Source organism: Otolemur garnettii, unplaced genomic scaffold, assembly GCF_000181295.1.
Source record: "Otolemur garnettii isolate 467f Iridium unplaced genomic scaffold, OtoGar3 scaffold00005, whole genome shotgun sequence".
Taxonomy (NCBI): domain Eukaryota; kingdom Metazoa; phylum Chordata; class Mammalia; order Primates; family Galagidae; genus Otolemur; species Otolemur garnettii.
The window spans coordinates 21,043,035-21,064,835 of NW_003852400.1; the positions used below are offsets into that span (position 1 = coordinate 21,043,035).

Sequence of the window (21,801 nt, forward strand, 5' to 3'; positions counted from 1 at the left end):
ATGAGAACTGTGTCACTGAGTTTTATAGTCAAAGTGAAGCTTGAAGATGGTGATGCTGGTAAATAGAATAATCCCAATATTTTTGCACATAGTTTCTAAACTATACTGTTACATTAGCTTTCCCTCTTCTATAGTACAGCAAGATGGAATGCTAGCAGACCATGGCTGAAATGAAAAAGACATCATGGAATGATCAGGAGACCAGATGAATGAATGAAAAATGAATATATTTCTTTAGAAAAATACACAAATATACACCTTTTTGCTTTTAACATACTCTGTATTAATTTATAGATATACATAGCATAAGCATTTCACATAATTTTAGCAAAACTATATGCAATTCTATTAGAAGCAATTTGTTGTCATCAGCCCATACTATATTAGCAAATTACATCTAAAATATTGTAGCAATATATTATCACATTTGTACGAGAGCTGCCAGAAATACTCTGTTTTCCATGTTTGTAAACAAAAATAGGAATGTTACTACATAACACTGTGATTGGAAAAATACTCTCTTTCAACTCCTCCCTTACAGTCAAGTAAAGGAGACTTAATCTACTTTAGTATCCAAAATAAATTTTCATTTGAGAAATATAATTTTTTTCTGGGTGCGCTAAATATGTAATCAGAATAAATCAATTTATTGTCTTTCCGCAATTAAATTTAAGATGACATAGATGAGACTTGGATTTGGAGGGTTTCAATGTATATCTTCTTTTAACATCAGACAAATTAAATACTGGTAACTTAGATTAGGTTGCAAACTCATAAATTAACTTCAGGTGCCAGTAATGATACTGGTTTATTCAAGGATTTTTGAAGATCTTATATTGGGACGTAAAGAGAAATGTGGGGATATAATATTATGTTTTAATGAGAAATTGTAGTTTTATTTTAACATGAATTAAAACATGATTAAACTTGTAGTAGTAACTTTTTTTTTCCTGTTTTTCTAATAGCAGCAAACAAGAGGTCAACTACAAACTGATTTCTAATTAGCCCTACTGAATCTTCCTGGAAAAGACCGAGATCTTGTTAAGCTTTGAAGCTGGGTGAAAGGCAGTTAATGGACTTATGTGGAGTCTTTTAATTACCAGTCTTCAACAAATTTATCTTTTACTGCTAGATAGCACCCAAGGGCACGAGGTAATCTGCTTTATAAACCTTGGAGTGGATTGCTTTATAAATCTAGGATTTTAGAAGGTGGAAAACTCTCTTTAAAGAGAGTATTCTCTTCCATTAAGAATTATGTTTTTGGCAGTTTTGTGAAAAATTTAGTGATGGATTGTTTGTGACCTCCCAATTTATAAATATCAGCCACCAAAGCACATTCAACATTAAGTCCAATTCCTTACAGCAGTTGAGGCCTGCCCAGTGGACAGGATTATCCAAAATCACGCTGAACATATAACATTTCCAGAAAATAGACTCTAAATTTCTTTTTCATTCAAAGCATTGCATCTTCCTGCTAAATGCAGGCCTTTCCCCCGGCATACCCCCTTCATGTTTCTGTTAGCCACTTTTTCTGCAGAGGTCATGTAATTTGTGCAGTTTACATCATATGGATGCTAAAATATATGAGTAACATCAGAATTGAGTGAAATTAAAAAAAATAAAAAATCAGATCCTTAGGTAAATACAGAAATATTCTAATTCAAAATCTAGAGTTAAAAAGAAAAAAGTATCGATACGTGATTTGAATTTTTCAAAGGTATAAATGGCTCAAGATTAACAAGGAGCACCCGGTATCTGAACTAGGTCAATTTAATTTAATGTTTTTCTTGGATACCTTGCTTGCATCACTATGCTAACTGCATCTCAGTGGTGGATGAATGATGGAGTTCACAAGTTGCAGTGGGAGACTCCATTCCTAGACTGTCTCCCAAAGCAATAGTACCAAGAATAACTTTCTCCAGATTTACAATGGACAAATTCACTTAATAATTCTTCACAAATGATATGCTCAGCGCCTGGGGGGATGGGAATCACTTAAAAAGCATAATCTATCTTTCCCCCAGGAAATGAAGGCTCAGTGATCACGATGCGGGTTAGCTTCACATTCAAGCGGATGTCTCTTGCTCAATGACGTTCAAAGGGATGATCTCAGCACCGTCGTCCTCGTCGCCCAGGTTGTTGATGGGCGGATTCCTCGGCTCCTGATGGCAGATGTAAACTGGGATCTCTTCAACCTCAACAGCCGCTGCCGCTGCCATACGAGCAGCGGAGCGTCTGGGGGCGCGGCGGCGCCCCCCGCGGTGGAGCCACTGGATCTTAAACTGCGCCCACTGGCGCTTCAGAGTGGTCTGAACCTGGAAGGGAAAAGGGACCTCGTTTTCAGAGAATAGTCAGAAATGACCCACGCTAGTTTACGAGCACAATTCTTAGAGTTTATTAGAGCTAAAAGGTTGAATTGTGATTCTGATCTACAGAACTGTGCTATATATGCTGTAGCCGTGGCATTTGCAAACTGAAGAACTAAATTACTGCTTAGATTACCGCTGGCAAGTGTATTTGCTATTTGGGGGCAAAAGTTTCTTCTATACCCAAGGAATAAAAGTTGACTTGGTTTCACAGTCAATGTAGCGTACAGGTCGTAATAGATAGGTTTAAAACTTTTTTAATGCTACCACTTTTGATAAGGCAGAAACTTTTATCTAAATCCAGATATTATTGGTTCCCCCCAAATTTATATGTCAACTATCGCACAATTCTGGGTTTTATGATAAGGGCGTCACAGTGTGTATTTCCTCTTATCCAACATGGCTGGAGATGGAGCATGCCAGATAAAACTCTAGTTAATGTGCTGACAACCTTTCAAGAATAAGATTTCATTCTCTACTGAAAGCCTTCGCGTATGTAAACAGACTTGTCTCGTGTTTTATAAGTTTGGTAAACTACAGAGTGAACACAAGAGGTAGAGAAGGTGCTAAAGTCAGGAAGCTCTAACTACGAAAACTACAATAACCACAAGGGAAAATATTAACACAGGCAGTGAGTTTGCTTGCCTAGCTCTGCTTTTCATAGAACCGAATACACTAAGTTCATCCTTCCTCATCTCCAAACTTCTGGCTTTTGTCTCAAGCTGAACAAAACGAAAAAGTAAAAGATCATTCCAGCAGAATTTCTTCTGTATTTCTGAGGGTTTCTCTTGCTCAGGACATAAGGAAAGCTTACATGCAAGATAGCTGCATCAATTTATTAATACATTTTTAGTTCACTTGGCCACCAGACTCAAATACGGCAGCTAAACACATGAGAGAATCTGGAAGAAATATAACAGGAGAGAAATCCTGTAACTCCTTGATCACGGAGAGCCATTTTATCTACTTTACATTTGTATAAGTCCAAAAGAAGATTAAAAAAAAAAATGGCTGCAAAGCCTATTAATACTATACAAACTGTATGTATAACATAAGGCTGAATACTTCTATGGCAAATGATTTTCTTTTTGTATATAATAGAGTAATAATCTCTCCTGACAATTACTAATACTTGTCACACAATTTTAAAGATGTTATTCAGAAGAAGACAAAGCCAAATGATTCACTGAAAAGCAAGTCAAGAGAGTCAGGAACTTGTAGCTAGAGAAGTTCATCTCCACACAGCAGAGCAACTGTGAGGTTCAAACCCATGAATGGCAATCAGAATAATTTAGCAGGCTGTTAATTTGAATAGTAGAGTTTTCAAGTTACTGAGCCAGCAAGTCCTGTTTTCTCTATTTTCTTTCTTTTTTGGGGGGGGAGGAGGTGATGAGGGCTTGGATGCAAAGTACTTTTTATCTACTTTGATTTAAAATAAACAAAGAGCTAATTTTTATGTGTTAAAGAGTTAGGTCCATCATGCATGAGTTTTGCTTTGAGAAAAGCCACCGATGGGAATAAAGGATGAAAGAAAAAGTTTCAGATGCTAGTTATTGAGTCTTACTATGTGCCATTTTATAAGAACTTGATATTAACATATTTAATCCTCACAACAGCACTATAAAAAGGACAGCACTATATTTCCATTTAACAGATGGGGTAGCTAAAGTTATGTACTATGTCTATAAACAGATAGCTGGAATGTGGTAGAGCCTGGCTTTATTTGGATTGTACTGTCTATTAAATATAGGGCCTTAAAGGCCAAGTTTAAAATCTAGGAAACATCAAGTGGTCTGTTGAGGAACTTGGAAATACACTGGTTCAGTGTGTTTTTGGAAAAGCAAGGTTCTCAGCGAAAGGAAGCTGATAGCTTCCAGGGATTCAGCATCTCTTAAATACAAAGATAATCCTTATAGCTAAAACTTACACAGATATTTAGAAGTATCCAAGGTCAGGACTTTCTAATTTCTTTCCATTTGTTAATTTCCCTACACTGGCGCTATAAAGTGTGAAGAAAGGAGCTGAAGTTCCCAGTCCTCATAAATTTATAAATTTGGAGTGAGTTTGCTAAAGTGCCCCGCATAAAGAAAATAAGTTTTTATCTTTATTTCACCTGTTCTTTTAAAATAACCCTCATCAGAGTATGTATATTCATGAAGTACTAAGCTCAGCATGAGGCCAAAAGGTTTGAAATCTATTTTAATTTTTAAAGTTATTATTACAGAAAGGTTTATAGCCTTTTCTAATTGCATTCCAAAATTATAATCATCTTTTTGTGTGGAGATAGCAATCCACTTTAATTTGTAAACCACACACATAAGAATAGACCCTTAACAGCATGTCAAAGACACTTCAATAATTATAGCTTAATAAGAGCAATTATCTCCTACAATACCACAGGTCAAGCCCGATGCTGCTTTGATGAAAAGAAAAGGGGGATTGAATCTATTTGAAAAAAACAAAACAAAACCGAATTTTGTTGCTCCTGAAATGTAACAGAAATGTGAGATGTTGTCAATGGGCTGAGTCAAACACACAAAGTTTTGAATTATGTAAATTGATCACTCAGTAAAAAAGCAATGAACCCAAATGACTTTACTTTTTCCCCTGATTATAGCAATTTATTTATTATCAGCTTCAAAAAAAACAGAGTGCTGGTCTTATGGGTTGAGGTATAAGTATTATGCCTGGCCCTGTTATTAACAATCCATGTAAGGTTGGTATAGATGGGACTCTGTTCCTACATTTGAAAAAAAGGAAAATAAAGTTGGAATCTTCTTGGCTGATTTGAAAGTTTTTGTCTTTTGCCTTTCTTTTTCTAAGTCCACTGTAAATACCTGCAATTAGGTATTGATGAATGGAAGGTGGGGTTACCCCAGGAGTTTTGCTCCAATGAATGAAAAGATTTCAAGGTCTACTTCACTTTGTGCCACCAAAATCCAACAGAGCTGCTGCGGTCTTCATTTAAGATTAAAAAATCATGATTTTAAAAACTCTTTGAATTCACTTGGAAGTTAAAAAGTAATTGCACAATTTAAATGGTTTTATATGACTCCAAGAAGCTGGATCCCTATTAAACCCTATTAATTAGATGCTAAGGGATACTTGTGAATATTATTTACAAAGTTGTTACTGATACTCTTTCCATTCTTCTGGAGGACATATCAGCAATATCTCTACTGGTCTCTGGTGTTATCTGATAGTATTTTTATGTTCTATAATTTGCGGCAATTGGGTACTTGATAATTATATGCTCAGGGCTTTCTAATTTCCAACCATTGGCTAACTTCCTGTGGTAGTGCTACACAGTGTCAAAAAGGAGCTGAAGTTCCCGGCCTCCTGAAGTAGCTTAGAGGACGGAACTGGTGAATCAGAGTAGGGCTGTGGCTTTATCAAGGAGGCTACAGAGTGAAAGGACCTCTAGGGTCCTCAGAAGTAGCCATAGACTCAAACAGTAGGTGTCGGCATTCATATTTGGCAACCAGCTACTCCTTTGGACAACAGCTTTTGAGTTGGTTGGATAGTTTCCACAAAGAGACTATTGTAAACCATTAGAGGCTGGTGGAATGGGCTCTTGAAAGCAAGATGGACTATCAAAAATGAACAAAGTTTTAGTTTTTGCTCAGTGCAATTTGTGACCGTTAAATTGAGATCCTTCATGTTACTTTGATCTACAAACTATTTATCCACAGCACATAGTTAAGTGCAAGAAACATAAAATTCTGGGAGAAAATCCAATGTGGTGTCAGTACTCTCAATTCTAAGCTACTTATTGGAAAGAAATTGGGCATCTATAAGATACCTAATAATTTATAGTTATATGTGAATAGTCAATGTCTGTACACTTGGAAGAGATGTCATAGGAGATACTTAAGTGTGCTCTCATGGTCATCCTTCCCGATTCCTATTACTTTAATTCTTCAAGTTCCTTCCCTGCTTCTAATCTACCACTGACCCTCTCCATGATCCATTTTCATAATAGGAATCATTGATAACATACTGAAAATAAATCAAAATTAAAGTCTCCATTTCACCATTTACAACTGACATATTATTCCCCTAGCTCTCTGCTAAAACTTGATATTCTGCTAGGCAGGGTCCCATTACATCCCTGTCTCCGATGCAGCTGGAAATAACTTCCTGAATGTGTGAGTGCCCTGCTTGTGTTCAATGTTGTTTAGGTGATGCCTTCACAGAATGCCCAGCTGAGACTCAGATACTTAAAATCCATGGGGCTGTGATATTATATTTGGCACAGTACATAATTTCTATATTATTAGAAGTGTCATACTTGTGCCATCCCTCTGTGATGGGATCTTAATGAAAATGAAAATGGTTTCTTTACTTCAAAAAACAGAGGTAACATACTCAAATGAGCTTGAGACATTGAATCCTTAGGAGTGCCTGTGGATTTGCTTTCTATGTATGATACTTCCAGTGACGGCATCATAGTTAAGACACAATAGAGATTATTGCACTTTTACAAATGCACAAAGTCTTTAGGTGTTTTTCAAGGCATGCCCCTCCTGGGTCTGATTCTTATATTAGTTTTATTTTGATATTATTTCAGATGAAAAAATTTATTTTGCATGCCACCTGAAAGAACTCAAAAGGCATAAATATGTATTCACACAAATTGATAGGAACACCAGGTGACTTATGCCCTACTCATTTATTAATTTTTAACTATTCTCAACAAAAAGGGGACACTTTAACAGGTGGCAACAGAAAGGTTTTATTTTTATTTCTATTCTAGACCCCTAGTGTAGCCCCTTAGCAATAATGAATGGGCAATATGTTGAATGAAGGAATTTGTTGATGGATGAACAAAAGCAAGAATAAAATGTAAGAACTAGGTAAGAAACCTTGCCATGTCCAAACTGGAGATGGATACAAAGAGACCACAGGGCAGCAAAATACTTTAACAGCTCACTAAATATTTAAGAAATAAAGAACAGAGAATAAACTAAATATTAACTCATGAGGGTTAGAGAACATTTCTAATCACTAACAGGAAAATAAACGTTGATGTCTTCACAAAATGTGATTTGTTTTGCATAGACTTATTCTTAAGAGGAATTGATTGAAAATATTCAAAAATACTTTTGCATTGAAAGTTGTACTTTTAATGTACTAAAGAAAGCATGCTAACAGAGTTCCAGGGAGAAATTATAGATATAGATAATTTAATTGGGATTCAGTTAATTTAACTGAGAATCAGAAAATTTGTATTCCAGTCCTGGTTATATAACTCCAACTGTGTTTTCACCATTAGGCAAGTCACATGATCTTTTTGGAACTTAGATTTCTCAGGGATCTTTTGAATTATATCCCCTAAAAACCATGGAAGTTCTTTGAAAGAACTGTGGCAGTCAAAATTCCACTTTTATGTTTTACAAATTGAGCTCCCAGACAAAATTTTGTTGGAAAAAAAGGGATTCTGGCTAAAAATAAAAATCCTAAGTACACTGGCTGTGTGAACCTCAAGATTCTATTGATCTAGATACATATTTAGATAATATATTATTTATTTGAGAATCCTTTTGAGCCTTATCTTCAGAGTGATTTTCAAAATGTTGAAAAAGTGGTACGATGCTGGGAAAAGGCAGGAACCAAGTACAAGGTGGATGGATACTGGTTCTGGCCTAGTGACACCTTGGCTCTTCCAAAGGCATATAATTTCTCTTTCTAAGGGAATTCAGAATAGCTTTTACTGTTACTGTTGGGGTGCTGACTTGTTCAAGATGCAGCCCAAAGAAATGATAATGTGGTCGCCTGTTGAGATAGTATCTGCAATTGTACCATAGGTCTGTAGATAAGATTTAGCTTGGAGCAATGGCGGAAAAAACTATGCTGGTAGTCACAAAACCCTATAGAGTCAACTGTAGAAATAAGATGAAATATGTATGAGGGTCCTTTGGAAACCGTAAAATTCTGGCTTTTTATAAACAGTGTTATGTGAAGTGCATGCTTACCTGGTTGTTGCAGAAGCAGTAGATAGTCGCCACGAAGAATCCCTAAAAACAGAAGAAAAAATAGAGTTGAAGGTATTTTTGTGTACATTACATTGTTTAGTAATGATTGTAAATAAACTGCCTGGAGAGGAACGTTTCACTATTGCAAAAGCAAGTCAAGGCTCCATGAGGCCAAAAGGCAAGAAAAGGAATTACCTACCACTCACATTCAGTGCTGCTCTACAAGATATTCCATTAGAAATAAATGTATTTTCCCATTAGGGTCTTATTGTTTGGCCAAAGGACACCTCTAGTAAATCTGTTTACCATACTTCTCCTTTTAACATGGACATTTACAGCAGGACATGAAAATTGCAGTGCATTTGACCAAAAAATGAGATTTTATAGCAGCGGTTCTCAAACTGTGGGTCGCGACCCACAGGAACTGTATCAAAGGGCTACGGGATTAGGAAGGTTGAGAACCACTGTCTTATAGAGTTGGGCAGAGAAATATTTTACAAACACAAGTGTTTATAATATTTAAGATCACAGCTTTAGATTTAGATCGACTTCTGAATAAGTGTAGTGGATGAATAAATACACTGTTGCCTTCCTTACCTGGAAGTGGATCAGAGAATGCATGAGGTAATCGTATATCTTCCCAAGCACCTTGTTGGAAGGCCTCCAGGGAAAGACCACAAATTGGATTCCCAGCAGGGGCACCAGGATCAAGGTAGCCTTCACAGCCTTCAGGTACAGGTACGATTCTGCCTCATGGGTCTCCCTCATTTTGGTCACCAGCACCCGGACGATGTTCAGCAGGAAGAAGAAGTTGATCTGCAAAGAGATGATGTTATGAGCAAATCATTCAGCTGAGTACCATTGAATGCTACCCACAGCTCTCCATTCTTGTTTATCCAGTGTGGGGAACAGAGATCACCTACACAGAACAGGAGAGTCTGCCTCAGAGGTGCTGTGATTTGCTCAGCTTTCCTGGGGCTCTAACCATCAGCATAACCAAAGGACCTTTCCAGACCTGTATTCATATTCTTTTTGTTTTTCCTAAATAGGAAAATATTTTCCCAGTTCATGTAAATACATTAGGTCCAACTCTCATGAAGGTATCTATTCTTCATTTTGACTTTATAACTTTTACAAAGGGGAGTGGAAAACACCACTTTTAGATCTTGCCTTCCTGTTTTTGTTAGCAAGATTTCCCCCTAGCCAGGACTACTTGACTGGAAAAGAAATGAGGATTAAAAAATTCATTTGTAAAGTTTATGTAAGGGAAACAAATAACATAGCTTTCTTTTAAAAACTAATACTTTAAAAAGAAAACATATTCATTGATGATTTACATTCAATAAAATGCAGACTTTAAGTGTATACATTTGAGGAGTTTAGACAAATATTTGCACCTGTGGACTATCCACTCCAAAGAAGATAAAGCACATTTCCATCACCTAGAAAGGTCCCTCCTGACCTTTTGTAATCAATACCGCTCTCCCCTCCCATCTCAAACAACCACTGCTTTCTACTACTATGGGCCAAGTCAGGGCTTTTAGTGTATCCATCACTTGAATAATGTGCATTGGTACCCACTGAGTACTTTTTGATGAGTTAGCATATCATAGATTATCTCTAAAATGTACCTGAAAAAATATTTAATCAAATTCCTTCATTATAAAAATGAAGAAACATTTTGAGGATACTTGAATTATCTAAGTTTTAGAGTTTATAGACAATAATGTTGGGAGATGGAACCCAGTCTACTGAATTCTAAGTAATTAAGAACAACAGTGTCTACACTAAGAATTTGACATTTGGCTGTGAGTCCACTATTTATTATTAATTCACTAACTGAGCTTGCCTTGGATAATTGAATTTCTGGACCTCAAGTTCACAGAACCAAAGATTTTAGAACTGTGGAGTATTGAAGAGGATTTAATAAATGCACAAAAATTTCTCAAAGACTTTAGGTGTTCCTAACACAAACTTCCCCTAAGCAGGAAGACGAAAGAATAAATGTGACATGACAAATTTATCTGCCTAACAATGATGTTAAGCATTATTTTTTCAGAAACATCAAATCGTCCATCTAGAACAGACATGGTACCAGCTAGAGACCATTTATACAATACCAAAAGGTAAAATTAAAATTGAAATATTTAATCCATTTTATATGGCTTGGTTCATAAAACATAAGATCAAGTATCTAGGGAAATTGAAAGGTACATCTAATTTTCTAATCTTATTTTGATATAAACATGATCTCTCCCATACCAATGGACACAATGGCAAAAGATCATCAAGTATAAATTTTAAAATATATAAGAAATCTACATCTTCTGGGTCACAAACTATTTTTGGCCATGAAGGTTAGTTTTGAAACCAAAATTATTTTTAGAAGTTAATTGATAACCTATTTTAAAATAGTTAGAATGATTTTTCTACCTGGAATAGAAAAACAAAAATAAGTGGACTGCCCCCAAAATTTCAAGAAAGAAAAGAAATCATTGGTAATGGAATCATCACGGTGTGTTGTAAAGGTTCAAGACGTACCTTAAGTGGGCCCCTGTAAGGGTAGTTAGTGATTATGCATGTCAGGCCCAGGGAAAAGGAAGAGGGATGACATTGTCTATGGTAAGTGGAATCTCATTTTCTTTACCAGGCAACACCTTATCATCATTCCTATAGCCCCTTGACTTTCACCTTTACCTAAGAGTATGTAGTTACAGAAGTTTTTTAAAAAAGCTACATTGCTGTTATAGTGCGTATGAAAGTAATCTCATGTGACTCCCCCATGTTATATAAATCAGTGGCCCTTTTTGGAAGCCTTTAAAGTCCAATTATTTTTCTTACTATTCAATATCATTAAATTAGATTCACTTTGAAGTTATTATACATAGGCCATATAGAATCAAAGATATAACACTCTTAATAATAGACTTAAAAGGCAATTCTTACCACCAACGCTGCCATCACAGGGCCATGGATTATGTAAAGCAAATGGGTGTCCACACTCAGCCAGCAGCTGAAAAAAAAAAAGGCGAGCACGTGAATACAAATGTATTGATTTTATTTATGAATCTGTTAAAAAAGACTGCCATAATACTTACTTGTCATTGAAGTACAGGGTCCGAGTAATGGCATGGATAATGGTTGGCAACAGTGGGAACCCTGCAGATGTGAAAAGTACAAGTTACACTTGGTCATAAGACGCAGCTACAGTCGCATCGCATGGAAAATGGCAGGATACTTGCAAAAATACTGGCAAATTCACTGTGTCTGTCAAGATATCCCCCTGGCATTTTACAGAAATAATCTTTGGTCAAGGCACTTGATAGTTTATGGAAGCAATAGTCTACTTTTAAAATCTTAGCTGATGTTCATATTATTTCTTCTAGCCTTTTGTTTTTCTGTTTATACCATGTGCATTGATCCTACTTCCTTGAATATGAGCACTTCAGAGACGCCAGTGTATTCCCTACTGTCTGTAAGTTCTGGCTTTAGAACCTTTATGAAGACAGCTCAGTAACTGCTTCCCTGGCTGAACTCAAAGTGCCGTAAAAAAAGAACTTTGAATTCATAAGTGGAACAATGGAGATAGTTACTGGCAATGCATCCCGCCAGGTTACATCTTTTTTAAAATCAATTTCATTCTATAAATGTAATCTAGAATAAAGCTGTGATTATCATTAAAAAAGATTCTCTTTTTGCTCCAGTGTACCTATAAACAATAGAATATTGTTAGATTTGATTGAGGCATCTGTAGAAAGAGGTTTTGTTATTACTATCAGATTAAGAAATGTGTCGCAGGAGAGAATGAAATCTACAGATTTTTACTTTCTGTGAATTAGATGCAAAAAGAGAAGGCCTCAAAATATTGAATTTTGACCCAAGAATAGCCTCAGCTTCTAAACCCATGAACCATATAATTCAATAGGACCAGCGATTTAATGTTTGGCTTCAAATAATTTTGACTTTGGCTATTTGCATAAAAACTGAGTGTATTTTTCACAGCAGTTCTAACGTAAAATTTCCCCACCTGAGTTCAGAAACAGAAACCCAGTCTCTGATTTATTCTGAAATACAGATTTTAGAATTAGAAAGAGAGGCATATGAAAATCTCAGTCTCATCTCACCCAGTGTTTTCTACTTTATATGGAGGAGCACACACCCCTTTCTTTAGCTAGACAGTTTGGTTTTGTATGCAGTTTGTTTTTTCTTTCCTCTTCTGGCCCCAGGCTTGAAGATCCTTCACAACACGTTCCTCCCATCGAAGATGGCAAGGGTGAGAGTAATCCTCTCTCTGTAGGATTCTGTTTTTAAGGGGATTAGATAAATTCTATTTGTTCAATGTAAAAGTCCATGGGTGGGGGGAGATTTTTCCTTCCTTTGATTTCTAACAAGGGGGAACCAGCAAGGTGAAGAATCAATTTGAAGAGTGTTGACAAATAAATGATCTTTCTGAGAACTAAACTTCAGTATTGGAAGTTGCTTCAGTTTGAGAAGAATCGACCACTAAGTGGTGCGGTGCAGACTTGGAAGGGAATGACCACTGCAAGAAGCGTTCCTTCCTTCTCCTCCGGTGAGTCTCGCCACCAGAGACCTGTTCACCCGGAGGGTAATGTTTATAAAGTCTCTCGAACTTCTACGAGATTGCTTTCAAATCCCTGTGTTGGTAACGGTATTTACAGCTGAGCTAAATTCTTGGACTTTACATTAGCCATAAATAAATTAGGATTTGGCCTTTTCTGGGTCAAATATTCTGCGGTTCAACTGTCAAGATTCTTTTCAAAGCATCTGGGTTATGCTTTTTTTTTTTTTTTTCTTTCCTGGCATTGTATAACTTAGAACCAATCATACTGTCTTAGCATGAAAAGAATTTCAAAAGGACAACAAAAATATTATTTAATAGGGATTTTTTTCTCTGTTCCATTAAATTCTGTAACGTTTCTGTGCAACTGTTTTTTCTTGAGACATTATTAGGTGGTGATTTTACTTGTCTTCCTCTCATCCTAAAACAATGCTTCCCTGAAGTTCTAAGAGGGCTGTTGCTTTCAAATATGTCATTGTACTCTCAGTTTTGTTCTCAGAGTTCAGATGTGGCACTGGGATTTCTTAATGGTAAGACGTTAGGGTGTGTATGTGGTGTGTGTGTGCGCGCATGTGTGCACACATGTCTAGGGATGGAGAAAGACAGACTGAGCTCTGGCATGCTAAAAAAATTCCATTTTAAAACAAATCTGTTAACAATCTGTCTTTCTAAAAGTCGATAGAAGTGCAAATCTCTCTAATGTTTTAATTTGTTTTTATTTGAGTGTGGTAAGAACACTTAACAGGAGATCTCTCTGACCTGATTTTTAAGTGTTTAATACATACCCCAGTGTCATAACTATAGGCACCACAGGTACAGCATATGTGTAGAATTTATTTATCTTGCATTCTTAGCAACTGATTAGCAAATCTACCTTCTGTGCTCAAGATTCTTCTTGGGTCCCTCTCATGAAGTTTTAAATATTCGCTGATGAAGGAAGCTTAAGTTACCATATAAATATTTCACTTATTATCATTGCCGTCTTTTTGATACAGCTGAACAGCTTGTTTCTTTTTTCCTGTGAATTGTTTATGTGTGTAAAGGTGATATCTTCATGGAGCCATCTACGATGATGCCAAAAAGTTTTATAATTAATTCTCAACACATCAGTATAGAAGAGCAGTATAAATTGTTCCTGCCAGGGTGCCTTCTTTTCTGCTGAATGTTGCAGGCAAGAATAAATTTATAGCTCCTTTTTTTCGTGAGAAATTTTCTGAGCGCACAAATAGATGTTTTTGATTAGTCAAAACTGGTGCAAGAAGCATGCCATTGATTTTATTTCAAAGGAAATAAGTAAAATAGATCTGATAGAAATAGAATATGTGGGGGGGGGCAAAATTTAGGATGGGGGGGCAAAATTTAGGATGGAGTGTTATTTGGGGGTTTTATATTAGAAGGCATTTAATCAGCCAGTAGCTGTATTCTATCATTCCTGGAAGGACCTGGGCGCCTAACTCTGTCCTCTGAAACCAAGACTGGAAGAAGAATGAAAACATGGTTCAAAATTCAGCTGGAGAAAATACATACCCCAGCCCAAGAGATAATACCACAGCAGGCGCTGCCCCTCGGTGAACACAGACACCACAATCAGAGTATGAAGATAGATCCCCTCGCAGAGCATCCAGAAATAGTTGCAGGACATCATGTATTGGTGGAAGAAATGCAGAATCTTGCAGCTCACCTGTCAGACAGGAGAGAAGACACTCAGGGGAAGACATGGGTAGAGATCAGGCAGTGAACAGACGGCAGATGTGAAAAGGAGCCCAAGTATCTGCAAGGCAGTTTCCCCCACGTGTCTGGATTTGATGAGTTATATCAGCATTCGGTGCCTTCATTATCAGATATTTCAGTAAAACACAAAATTTGCTGAGTGGTAATGTCGTTTTCAAGAAAGGATCCTGCAGTTTTCTTGATTAAGCACACTATTTAGATAAATGTATCTTTTCCGCTAAATGTGCCAGAGTTTTTATAATTATTTGATTAAAAATGGAATAGGAATGATATAACTGAGGTTTTCTTCAGTCTGGTAAGTCATTAACCTCAAAATTATGTAGACAATTGATGCTAAATATTGGATCAGTTTCCCATTATCTTTCAACCACCCATAAGAAAATCCCTCTGATCTGGATAATATAGGAATCTTGTGTGTCAATAAATGTGTTAAAAACCATTTACTGTTTTTCCATTTCACATGTACTCAGTACTAAACTGGAATTAATCGATCAACACTTATGTACACATATGGAAGTAAAACTCAACAAAAACCAAGCAGGTAGCAGGGAATAGGAGGAGATGGGTGAATTCACACCTAACAAGTACGATGCACACCGTCGGGGTGAAAGGCACACTGAAAACTTTGACTCAATCTGTACAAAAGCAAATTATGGAACCCAAAGCATGTACCCCCCATAATATTCTGAAATTAAAAAAATTAAAAAATTAAAACCATCTATGGGGAGAAAGAGTGCCTCCAAATGTAAACTGCTTTGGAATTTTTGTTGTTTGTTTAGGAAAAAACTAACTTCAGAATAGGTAGTCAATGTTTTGAAGTGTTAATTGTGCTGGGAGTAGAAGGGCTTCAGGATGAGAATTAGGAAGGAAATCAGAACTGCTCTGTGGAAGCAAGGGTGGCAACAGTGGACCATGGCCTATGTCTTACTTTCAAAGCACTGACGAGCCACCATTTTTGGCACCGCGTGCCCTACAGCCCTGTTACGAAGTGTGAAAGGGAGCTGAGGAATTGCATCTCACCTCCCAGAATGTGTTCTGTCATTTTCATGATGCCTGAAATGCCCTAGGATTTCACGTCTTTAGCTTATGGCCATTTTTCTAACTAAAACACCGCAGGGAGAAATCACACATTTAACCCTATCCTTCATATTAATAGAAACCTCAGAGTAGAAGAATTGAAAACAGTGAAGAGAAGGGATCACAGAAAATGCAGATTTGGAATATGGTTTAATAAACACTTATTAGCTTGTGCTGGAGACAAGCAGTAGGCTAGAGGATTCAAAATGGTCCAAGAGCCCCTAACAAAACAGTCCTTAAGAGGTTCACAAAAGGAGGGCCTAGGGAAGTATTGTCGAAAGCAAGCTTTCTCCACTGGAACACTTTGACCAGGGCCAAGCCCTTGCATGTATCACTCTCAGAGTTGACTTCATTCTCATGACACCTTTAATGTGACCAAAATTTTTAACTTTCACACACACAGACAAATACTTGGAATTTCTCTCTCTCTCATTGGTAAAACTGGAGTAGCAGGTTCAGTTTCTACACTAATTTCTTATAGTTAGATATTGTAACACACTAAGGAAAAATGTGTGTGATGTTTTAGTTTTGTTTTGCTTTAAAACAAATTCGGCGAAAGATTAACAATAACAGCCATGTATTTCTCAAAGGATCTATTCTGCCAGAGTTTGATTAAAAGGCATGCTTTATTTAACATCTTTTGATTTTTCAAAATGGTGGCTAAGTTTCATGTAGTAACTGTGCTAGCATTTTTGGGTTCAAGCTTGGGCTAGGTCCTAGGGTTGCAAAGATTAAGTTCAATGCCTGCAATTAAGGAAGTCGCCTTCTGGTGGGGAGACATATATAGAAAAAAATAAGTGCCACCATGCACTATGACTTCTAAAAAAGGTAATTTTTCTAGCCAACTTTAAGAATGTTAAAAAATTCTTTTCTTAGGTACATAGCAAATTCCGGAACCTAAGTCAGAAGAAAAGAAATGAATCAAACCAGTGGCGTTTGTGTTATTGACATTAAATAATCCACTCGTTTGTGTGATAATTAAGAATGAATGGATTAGCAGATTCTGCCAAGGTTGATCATATTAAGGAGCATCGCCAAACATTCTGCTCCTCTTCCAGCTTTTGCATTTTAAGTTGGCTGTAATACCAGCTAATTTATAATAAAAGAGGTGGTTGACTATCAATTGACTTTCAAATTCACATAGAGAATATTGAAGCAAAATGAAGAGCCTGCACAGAGCATCTTCTCCTGTCTCTTTAGATATTGAGGGACCAAATACGTAGGTGGGAAGACTTATGGCAAACAGTTAAAACATCATCCTTCGTTCAAAATATTGAAAAATTAACTTGAAATGGTCTAAAAAGTATTAACTCTGTAATAATTCGCACTGAATCAAAGCCATCAATTTTGTTTCTGCCAAGTCTTGTTTTAAAACAGAACTAAACTTCATTGTTCAGAGCAATCTCTAGTGATTAAGCATAATTATTTACATGTCCCTGAAGCTTCTAAGAAAGATTTTATCATCAGTTCACTTTTGTACAGAAAGAGGAGTGTGACGTTATGTTTATTGAGCAAGGAAAGAATCAAATCAATTTCTAAACATGTTACTAGAAGGAAAAGATTTTTAAAGACCCTGATAATAAAGAATTGTGGTCTAATTTGGTTCATTTTGCTAGGTTTTTAAAAAATTGAATTTGATTGAATACATTTTCAGTTTATACACTGAGTGAACATGTCATTTCTGTTAAATATGTGTCTACCTGATTTATCTTTATGTCTCTGCTTCCTCTTCCATCTTCACACTCAGGACTTAAACCCGATCATATTTATATATAGCAGGTGAGCAGCAGTTGCTTACTACATCGAAAGGAATATGGCTGTAGGTAGTGTTTATAGTATTGTTCCATGAAAATGTTTTAACTCCTAATTCAATATTATTGATCAAGTATCCAAACAAGAGCGTCTAATCTGTGGCAAATTAAATGCCAGGGTCCTTTTCACCTAACAGCACTATGGTTCTTGCAAATGTCTGCAAAGATCAGTGTATATTTATTTGAAGGGGTCAGGCTGCTGACATGGACAGCAAACTTACTGTGTCTCTAGGGGGCCGTCTGTGCACTGTGTCCCTAGGGGGCTGTCTTGAGTCTTTGAGCAGGGATTCTTTAGAAGGTGGCAGCCCCTAAAGTCAGCTACGCTCTAGCATGATCCCCTGTAGCCCTGGCAGAACAAGACTTTGCCTTTGTACTTCACACTGGGCATGTGTATGCACCACCAGCTGTCTGCAAAGATTGTCCTAGGGGCATGTGAATAATCAGTGACCATTTGCACAATTTTCTAGTGTTCTTTAGGCCGTTCTTTTCCGTCTCTCCTTTCGCTTTGCAACATAAAAGCACACTCCTCACCTGTAACAGATTTTACTATGGTTCATTACTCAAGTGTAAAACAGCTTCCAAGTGTCAAGCTCTTGAGAGGAAGGAAGTCTGATGGGAACAAAATAGATCAGTTTATGGATTTCATCAACTTTGGGACATTTTCAGCCTTTATTTCTTCAAAATTTTTTTCAGGCTCATTTTTTTTTTAACTGTCTTTCCTGGGATTCAAAATGTATATGCATTTTAGACTTCTAGATATCGTCTCATGAGTCCCCGAGACTGTTCATTTTTCCTCCCAGTATATTTTTCTCTGTTCTTCAGTTCCTATAAAGTTATCGTCAAGTTGACTCTTTTCTTTGTCATCTTGACCCTGTTATTGAGCTCGTCTTATATATATAAGCACATATATATATTTATTTATGTAAATAAATATATGCATATATATATTTAACTTCTGCTGCTCTGTTTTTAAGTTTTAGAATTTCCAGGTAGTTTTTTTTTTTTTTTTTTTTTACAAAAAGTTCTACTGCTTTTGGCTGAGCTTTTTCTCTTTTTTATTCATTCATTCACTTAAGCATAGTTATAAAAACTCCTTTAAAATATTTGGCCACTAATATTAATGTCTAGATCATCTCAGGGTCTCTTTCAATTGTGTTTTCTCTTAAAAATATGCCCTATTTCCTAATTTATTTTATGAATATGCCCTATTTCCTAATTTATTTTATGTCTGATTATTTTAGATTGAGTTCTGTATATTACAAATATTACTTTGTAAATCCTGGATTCTTTTAAAGTTTTCTGATTTTTGTTTGTTTTAGTAGGCACTTCATTTGACCTAATCCAGTGTGCAAATTCCCTGGGATAGTAGTGCCTTCAACCTTGGTTCAGTGATTTTTAGACTTAGCTGTGCTCACAGAGTCCCTTTCATACCTATGACCATGGAGTCAGCCAAAGCTGGCTTAAAAATTGTTTATCTATATCCAGAATAACCTTCTCCTCCCCTTCAGTTTACCTGTTTAGTTATAATGTTTATTTTAGAACACTTCCTGTTTTCATGATTTGCCATTTATTGTAATACCTTTCTGGTCTTGAGCTAATGTTCAAATAAGATATTTAAAAATATGTTTTCTGTAAACATAGTTAAATTTTGATAATACACTTGTTTTCACTTTGTAACGAGGGTTCACATTTTTCAATTATTTACACTGCATGGGAATTATCCAGAATTTTTCAAGGCCCTTGAAATGATTACATGTAAAACCCATAATCACTTTTTTCTCATAAAGAAGAGATGTAAAGCTTATTTATCAGCTGAATTTAATTACATGTGGAACTGAGATGGATGTTCTTCACTGAAGTACTATTTATGAAGCTGATTGGAACATTTTTCTACAATGGCCACCTTTACGTGAGGTATGTTCAAAAGTGTTTTTGTTTTCTTTCCTGTGCCTCTTATCATTTCAATGAAAAGAAAACAAGTTTTCAGCTGAATCAAATGTATGCAGAGTCCCTTCTCCTCACTCCGCCATCCTATAGTGCATTTCTCAGAAAAAGGAAAAAAAAATTACAGAGAAATATACTTAAAAACGACTGGAAAGGGTCCTGCTGCATAGGGTTGACTGTTAAGTCTCATCCTTTACCAGCCTGTCCTTACACAGGAGAAAAAGTTCTGATTTCAAAATCGTTTCAAAGTATAATTTTTGGAGAAGTGTTTTCAAATTAGTTTGTATTTCATATGAAAAGAACCTACAAGTGTTTCCATTCTTTGAGACATAACTGGCAGTGTGTGTTTCCCATTCATTATAAACATCGTTGAATCCAGTTTTTGACAAATAGGAGCTACTAGATCTGATGGGGTGGGAGATGTTAAGAAGACTTTTCTTTCCCTTACTTAGTTATTTGAAATTGTAAATTATGTCTTGAAATATGTCATGGAGAATGAGATGCCTGAGTATTTTTTGGTTTGTAATCAAAGAAAGGTGAATTATGTCATATTTCATAGAGTCAAATCCTCTTCGTTTGTCATCTTTTTGTTGCTTTCCTATACTCCTAAAACAATACCACTTTTACAAAGTTTCCAAACGACTTAGCAAAAAAAGAAAATCTTATTCATTATCGCCATTTCCTTCCTCTTCTAAGTGGTCTCTTATCATTCATTCTAGAGGCTACTTAAAACAAGGAACTCAGTGTTTCCAGCAGAGAAAGATGCCCAGAAAATAACCCAAAGTATGGTCAAAATTTAGTGTGCATAAGAATTTCTCTACAAAGATGTCCATTGTACTTGATGGATGAAATTTCGGAGGGTAATTTTGATTATATGAAGATTTTATTCTTATATGTTAATATGAATACCCAACACCTCTACATGATACAACTCCACGATATTGCTTCTCCCTTTAGACCTTTACTTTCAAGGAGAATAACTTATTAATTTTCAAGCAAACTTAATAGTCTTCACATTTTTTTCTGCATTAAGAATTTGATTATTCTATGCTTTCGGGAAAGCCATCTGTTTCAGTGAAAGCCACTGAAACTACATTCCAAATGTGGAGAGTGTATGGGGAGACACAAAAATTCTCTAGAATGCGATATATTTATTTCAAAGGTAACACAGATCAGATCATAGCTCAGACTAGGTTTTTCCTGCTTATAATATATGTGTTTTTCAGACCAGGACCAGACTACCTTGCTCCAGACAACATAGGGCGCCTTTTATTCCTTAATCATTTTTATTTCTAAATTATATTTGTAAGCACTCAAGTTCTCTTTATTGTTCTAGGGGGTAATTCTTGATTTTTTTTTCAGGGCAACTTGTCTTCAGAACTTTTGGGGGGATGTACAATAGTGCTATTCCGGAGAAATGTTTCAGGCTGTCTCAGTGCATTGTATGTATCAAGAACCACTGGGAAGGGCTAAAGAGATATCATTTACTTCAGAGTGAGTGTGAGTCTTTCTTTTGGGGAAAGAGTCAGGCCTCAGGGGGCACAGTCTCCTCTGAATAACTGGCTAGATTAGGACATGGCTGAAGCCCTAAAGTACATGGCTGAAGGGAGAAACAGGCTATTCTGTCAGAATATTTGTCCCTGAAACCATTCAGAAGTGGGAGATGGGAAGGCCAGTGATTGCTGAAAGTGTGGAAAAGGAAATGCTTGTGGGAGCGAGGTAGGTTAATAATGCCAAAGAGGCGTCAATAGGCAGGCCAGAGATAGTTAATGAAAGCCAAAGCGAAAAGGAATGTGATCTCCTAGTGGTTTTGTTGGTATCTGACAAAACTCTGGAACAATCACATCTTTGCTCATCTGTAAATGTTCTGGGGAGAGCTGGCCAACAACATGTAAGACACCTTGATAATGACCAGCCAGGATTGTGTCTACAGGTTGTTCTGCCTCTTGCATTTCAATGGTGCTTGTGTTACTTTGCCTCATATGTGTGCAAACTTTTGGGAAATGGAGGTGGGTCACATCTCCATTCTCTTCCTGGAGGTATTTGGGACTACAGTGGGCGATCCTGTGGAGACAAATTATTTTTGTATTCCTGCAAGGGAGAATGGATCAAATAAGACTTATATGCAATTAGCTTGGCATTTTTTCCAGACCTATCTCAAAGTGAGAAGGACATTTTGATATGTGGGAAAAACAGAAAGGACATGTGGGTTACTTTTTATTATCTCTCCCTATAGACGTCCTACAAGTTTGAAATGTCCTTTGCTGTACCCTCTGACATTAAAACTAGTGGGAGTGAGTGTGGCTTATTTATGAGGG

General features: G+C 36.5%; 1 protein-coding gene across 1 annotated transcript in view; it reads right to left on the reverse strand.

Moving 5' to 3' along the window:
* Window positions 1–1,837: 1,837 nt before the first annotated feature.
* CALCR (calcitonin receptor) overlaps window positions 1,838–21,801 on the reverse strand; it is a 53,161-nt gene continuing 33,197 nt past the window's right edge. The window contains exons 7-12 of the mRNA XM_003782672.2: window positions 14,448–14,601; window positions 11,440–11,500; window positions 11,288–11,354; window positions 8,939–9,157; window positions 8,342–8,383; window positions 1,838–2,315 (exon numbers count right to left, since the gene is read on the reverse strand). Of these exons, the coding sequence (XP_003782720.1) occupies window positions 2,067–2,315; window positions 8,342–8,383; window positions 8,939–9,157; window positions 11,288–11,354; window positions 11,440–11,500; window positions 14,448–14,601 (792 nt within the window). The 3' untranslated portion in view covers window positions 1,838–2,066. The remainder of the gene's footprint in view (window positions 2,316–8,341; window positions 8,384–8,938; window positions 9,158–11,287; window positions 11,355–11,439; window positions 11,501–14,447; window positions 14,602–21,801) is intronic.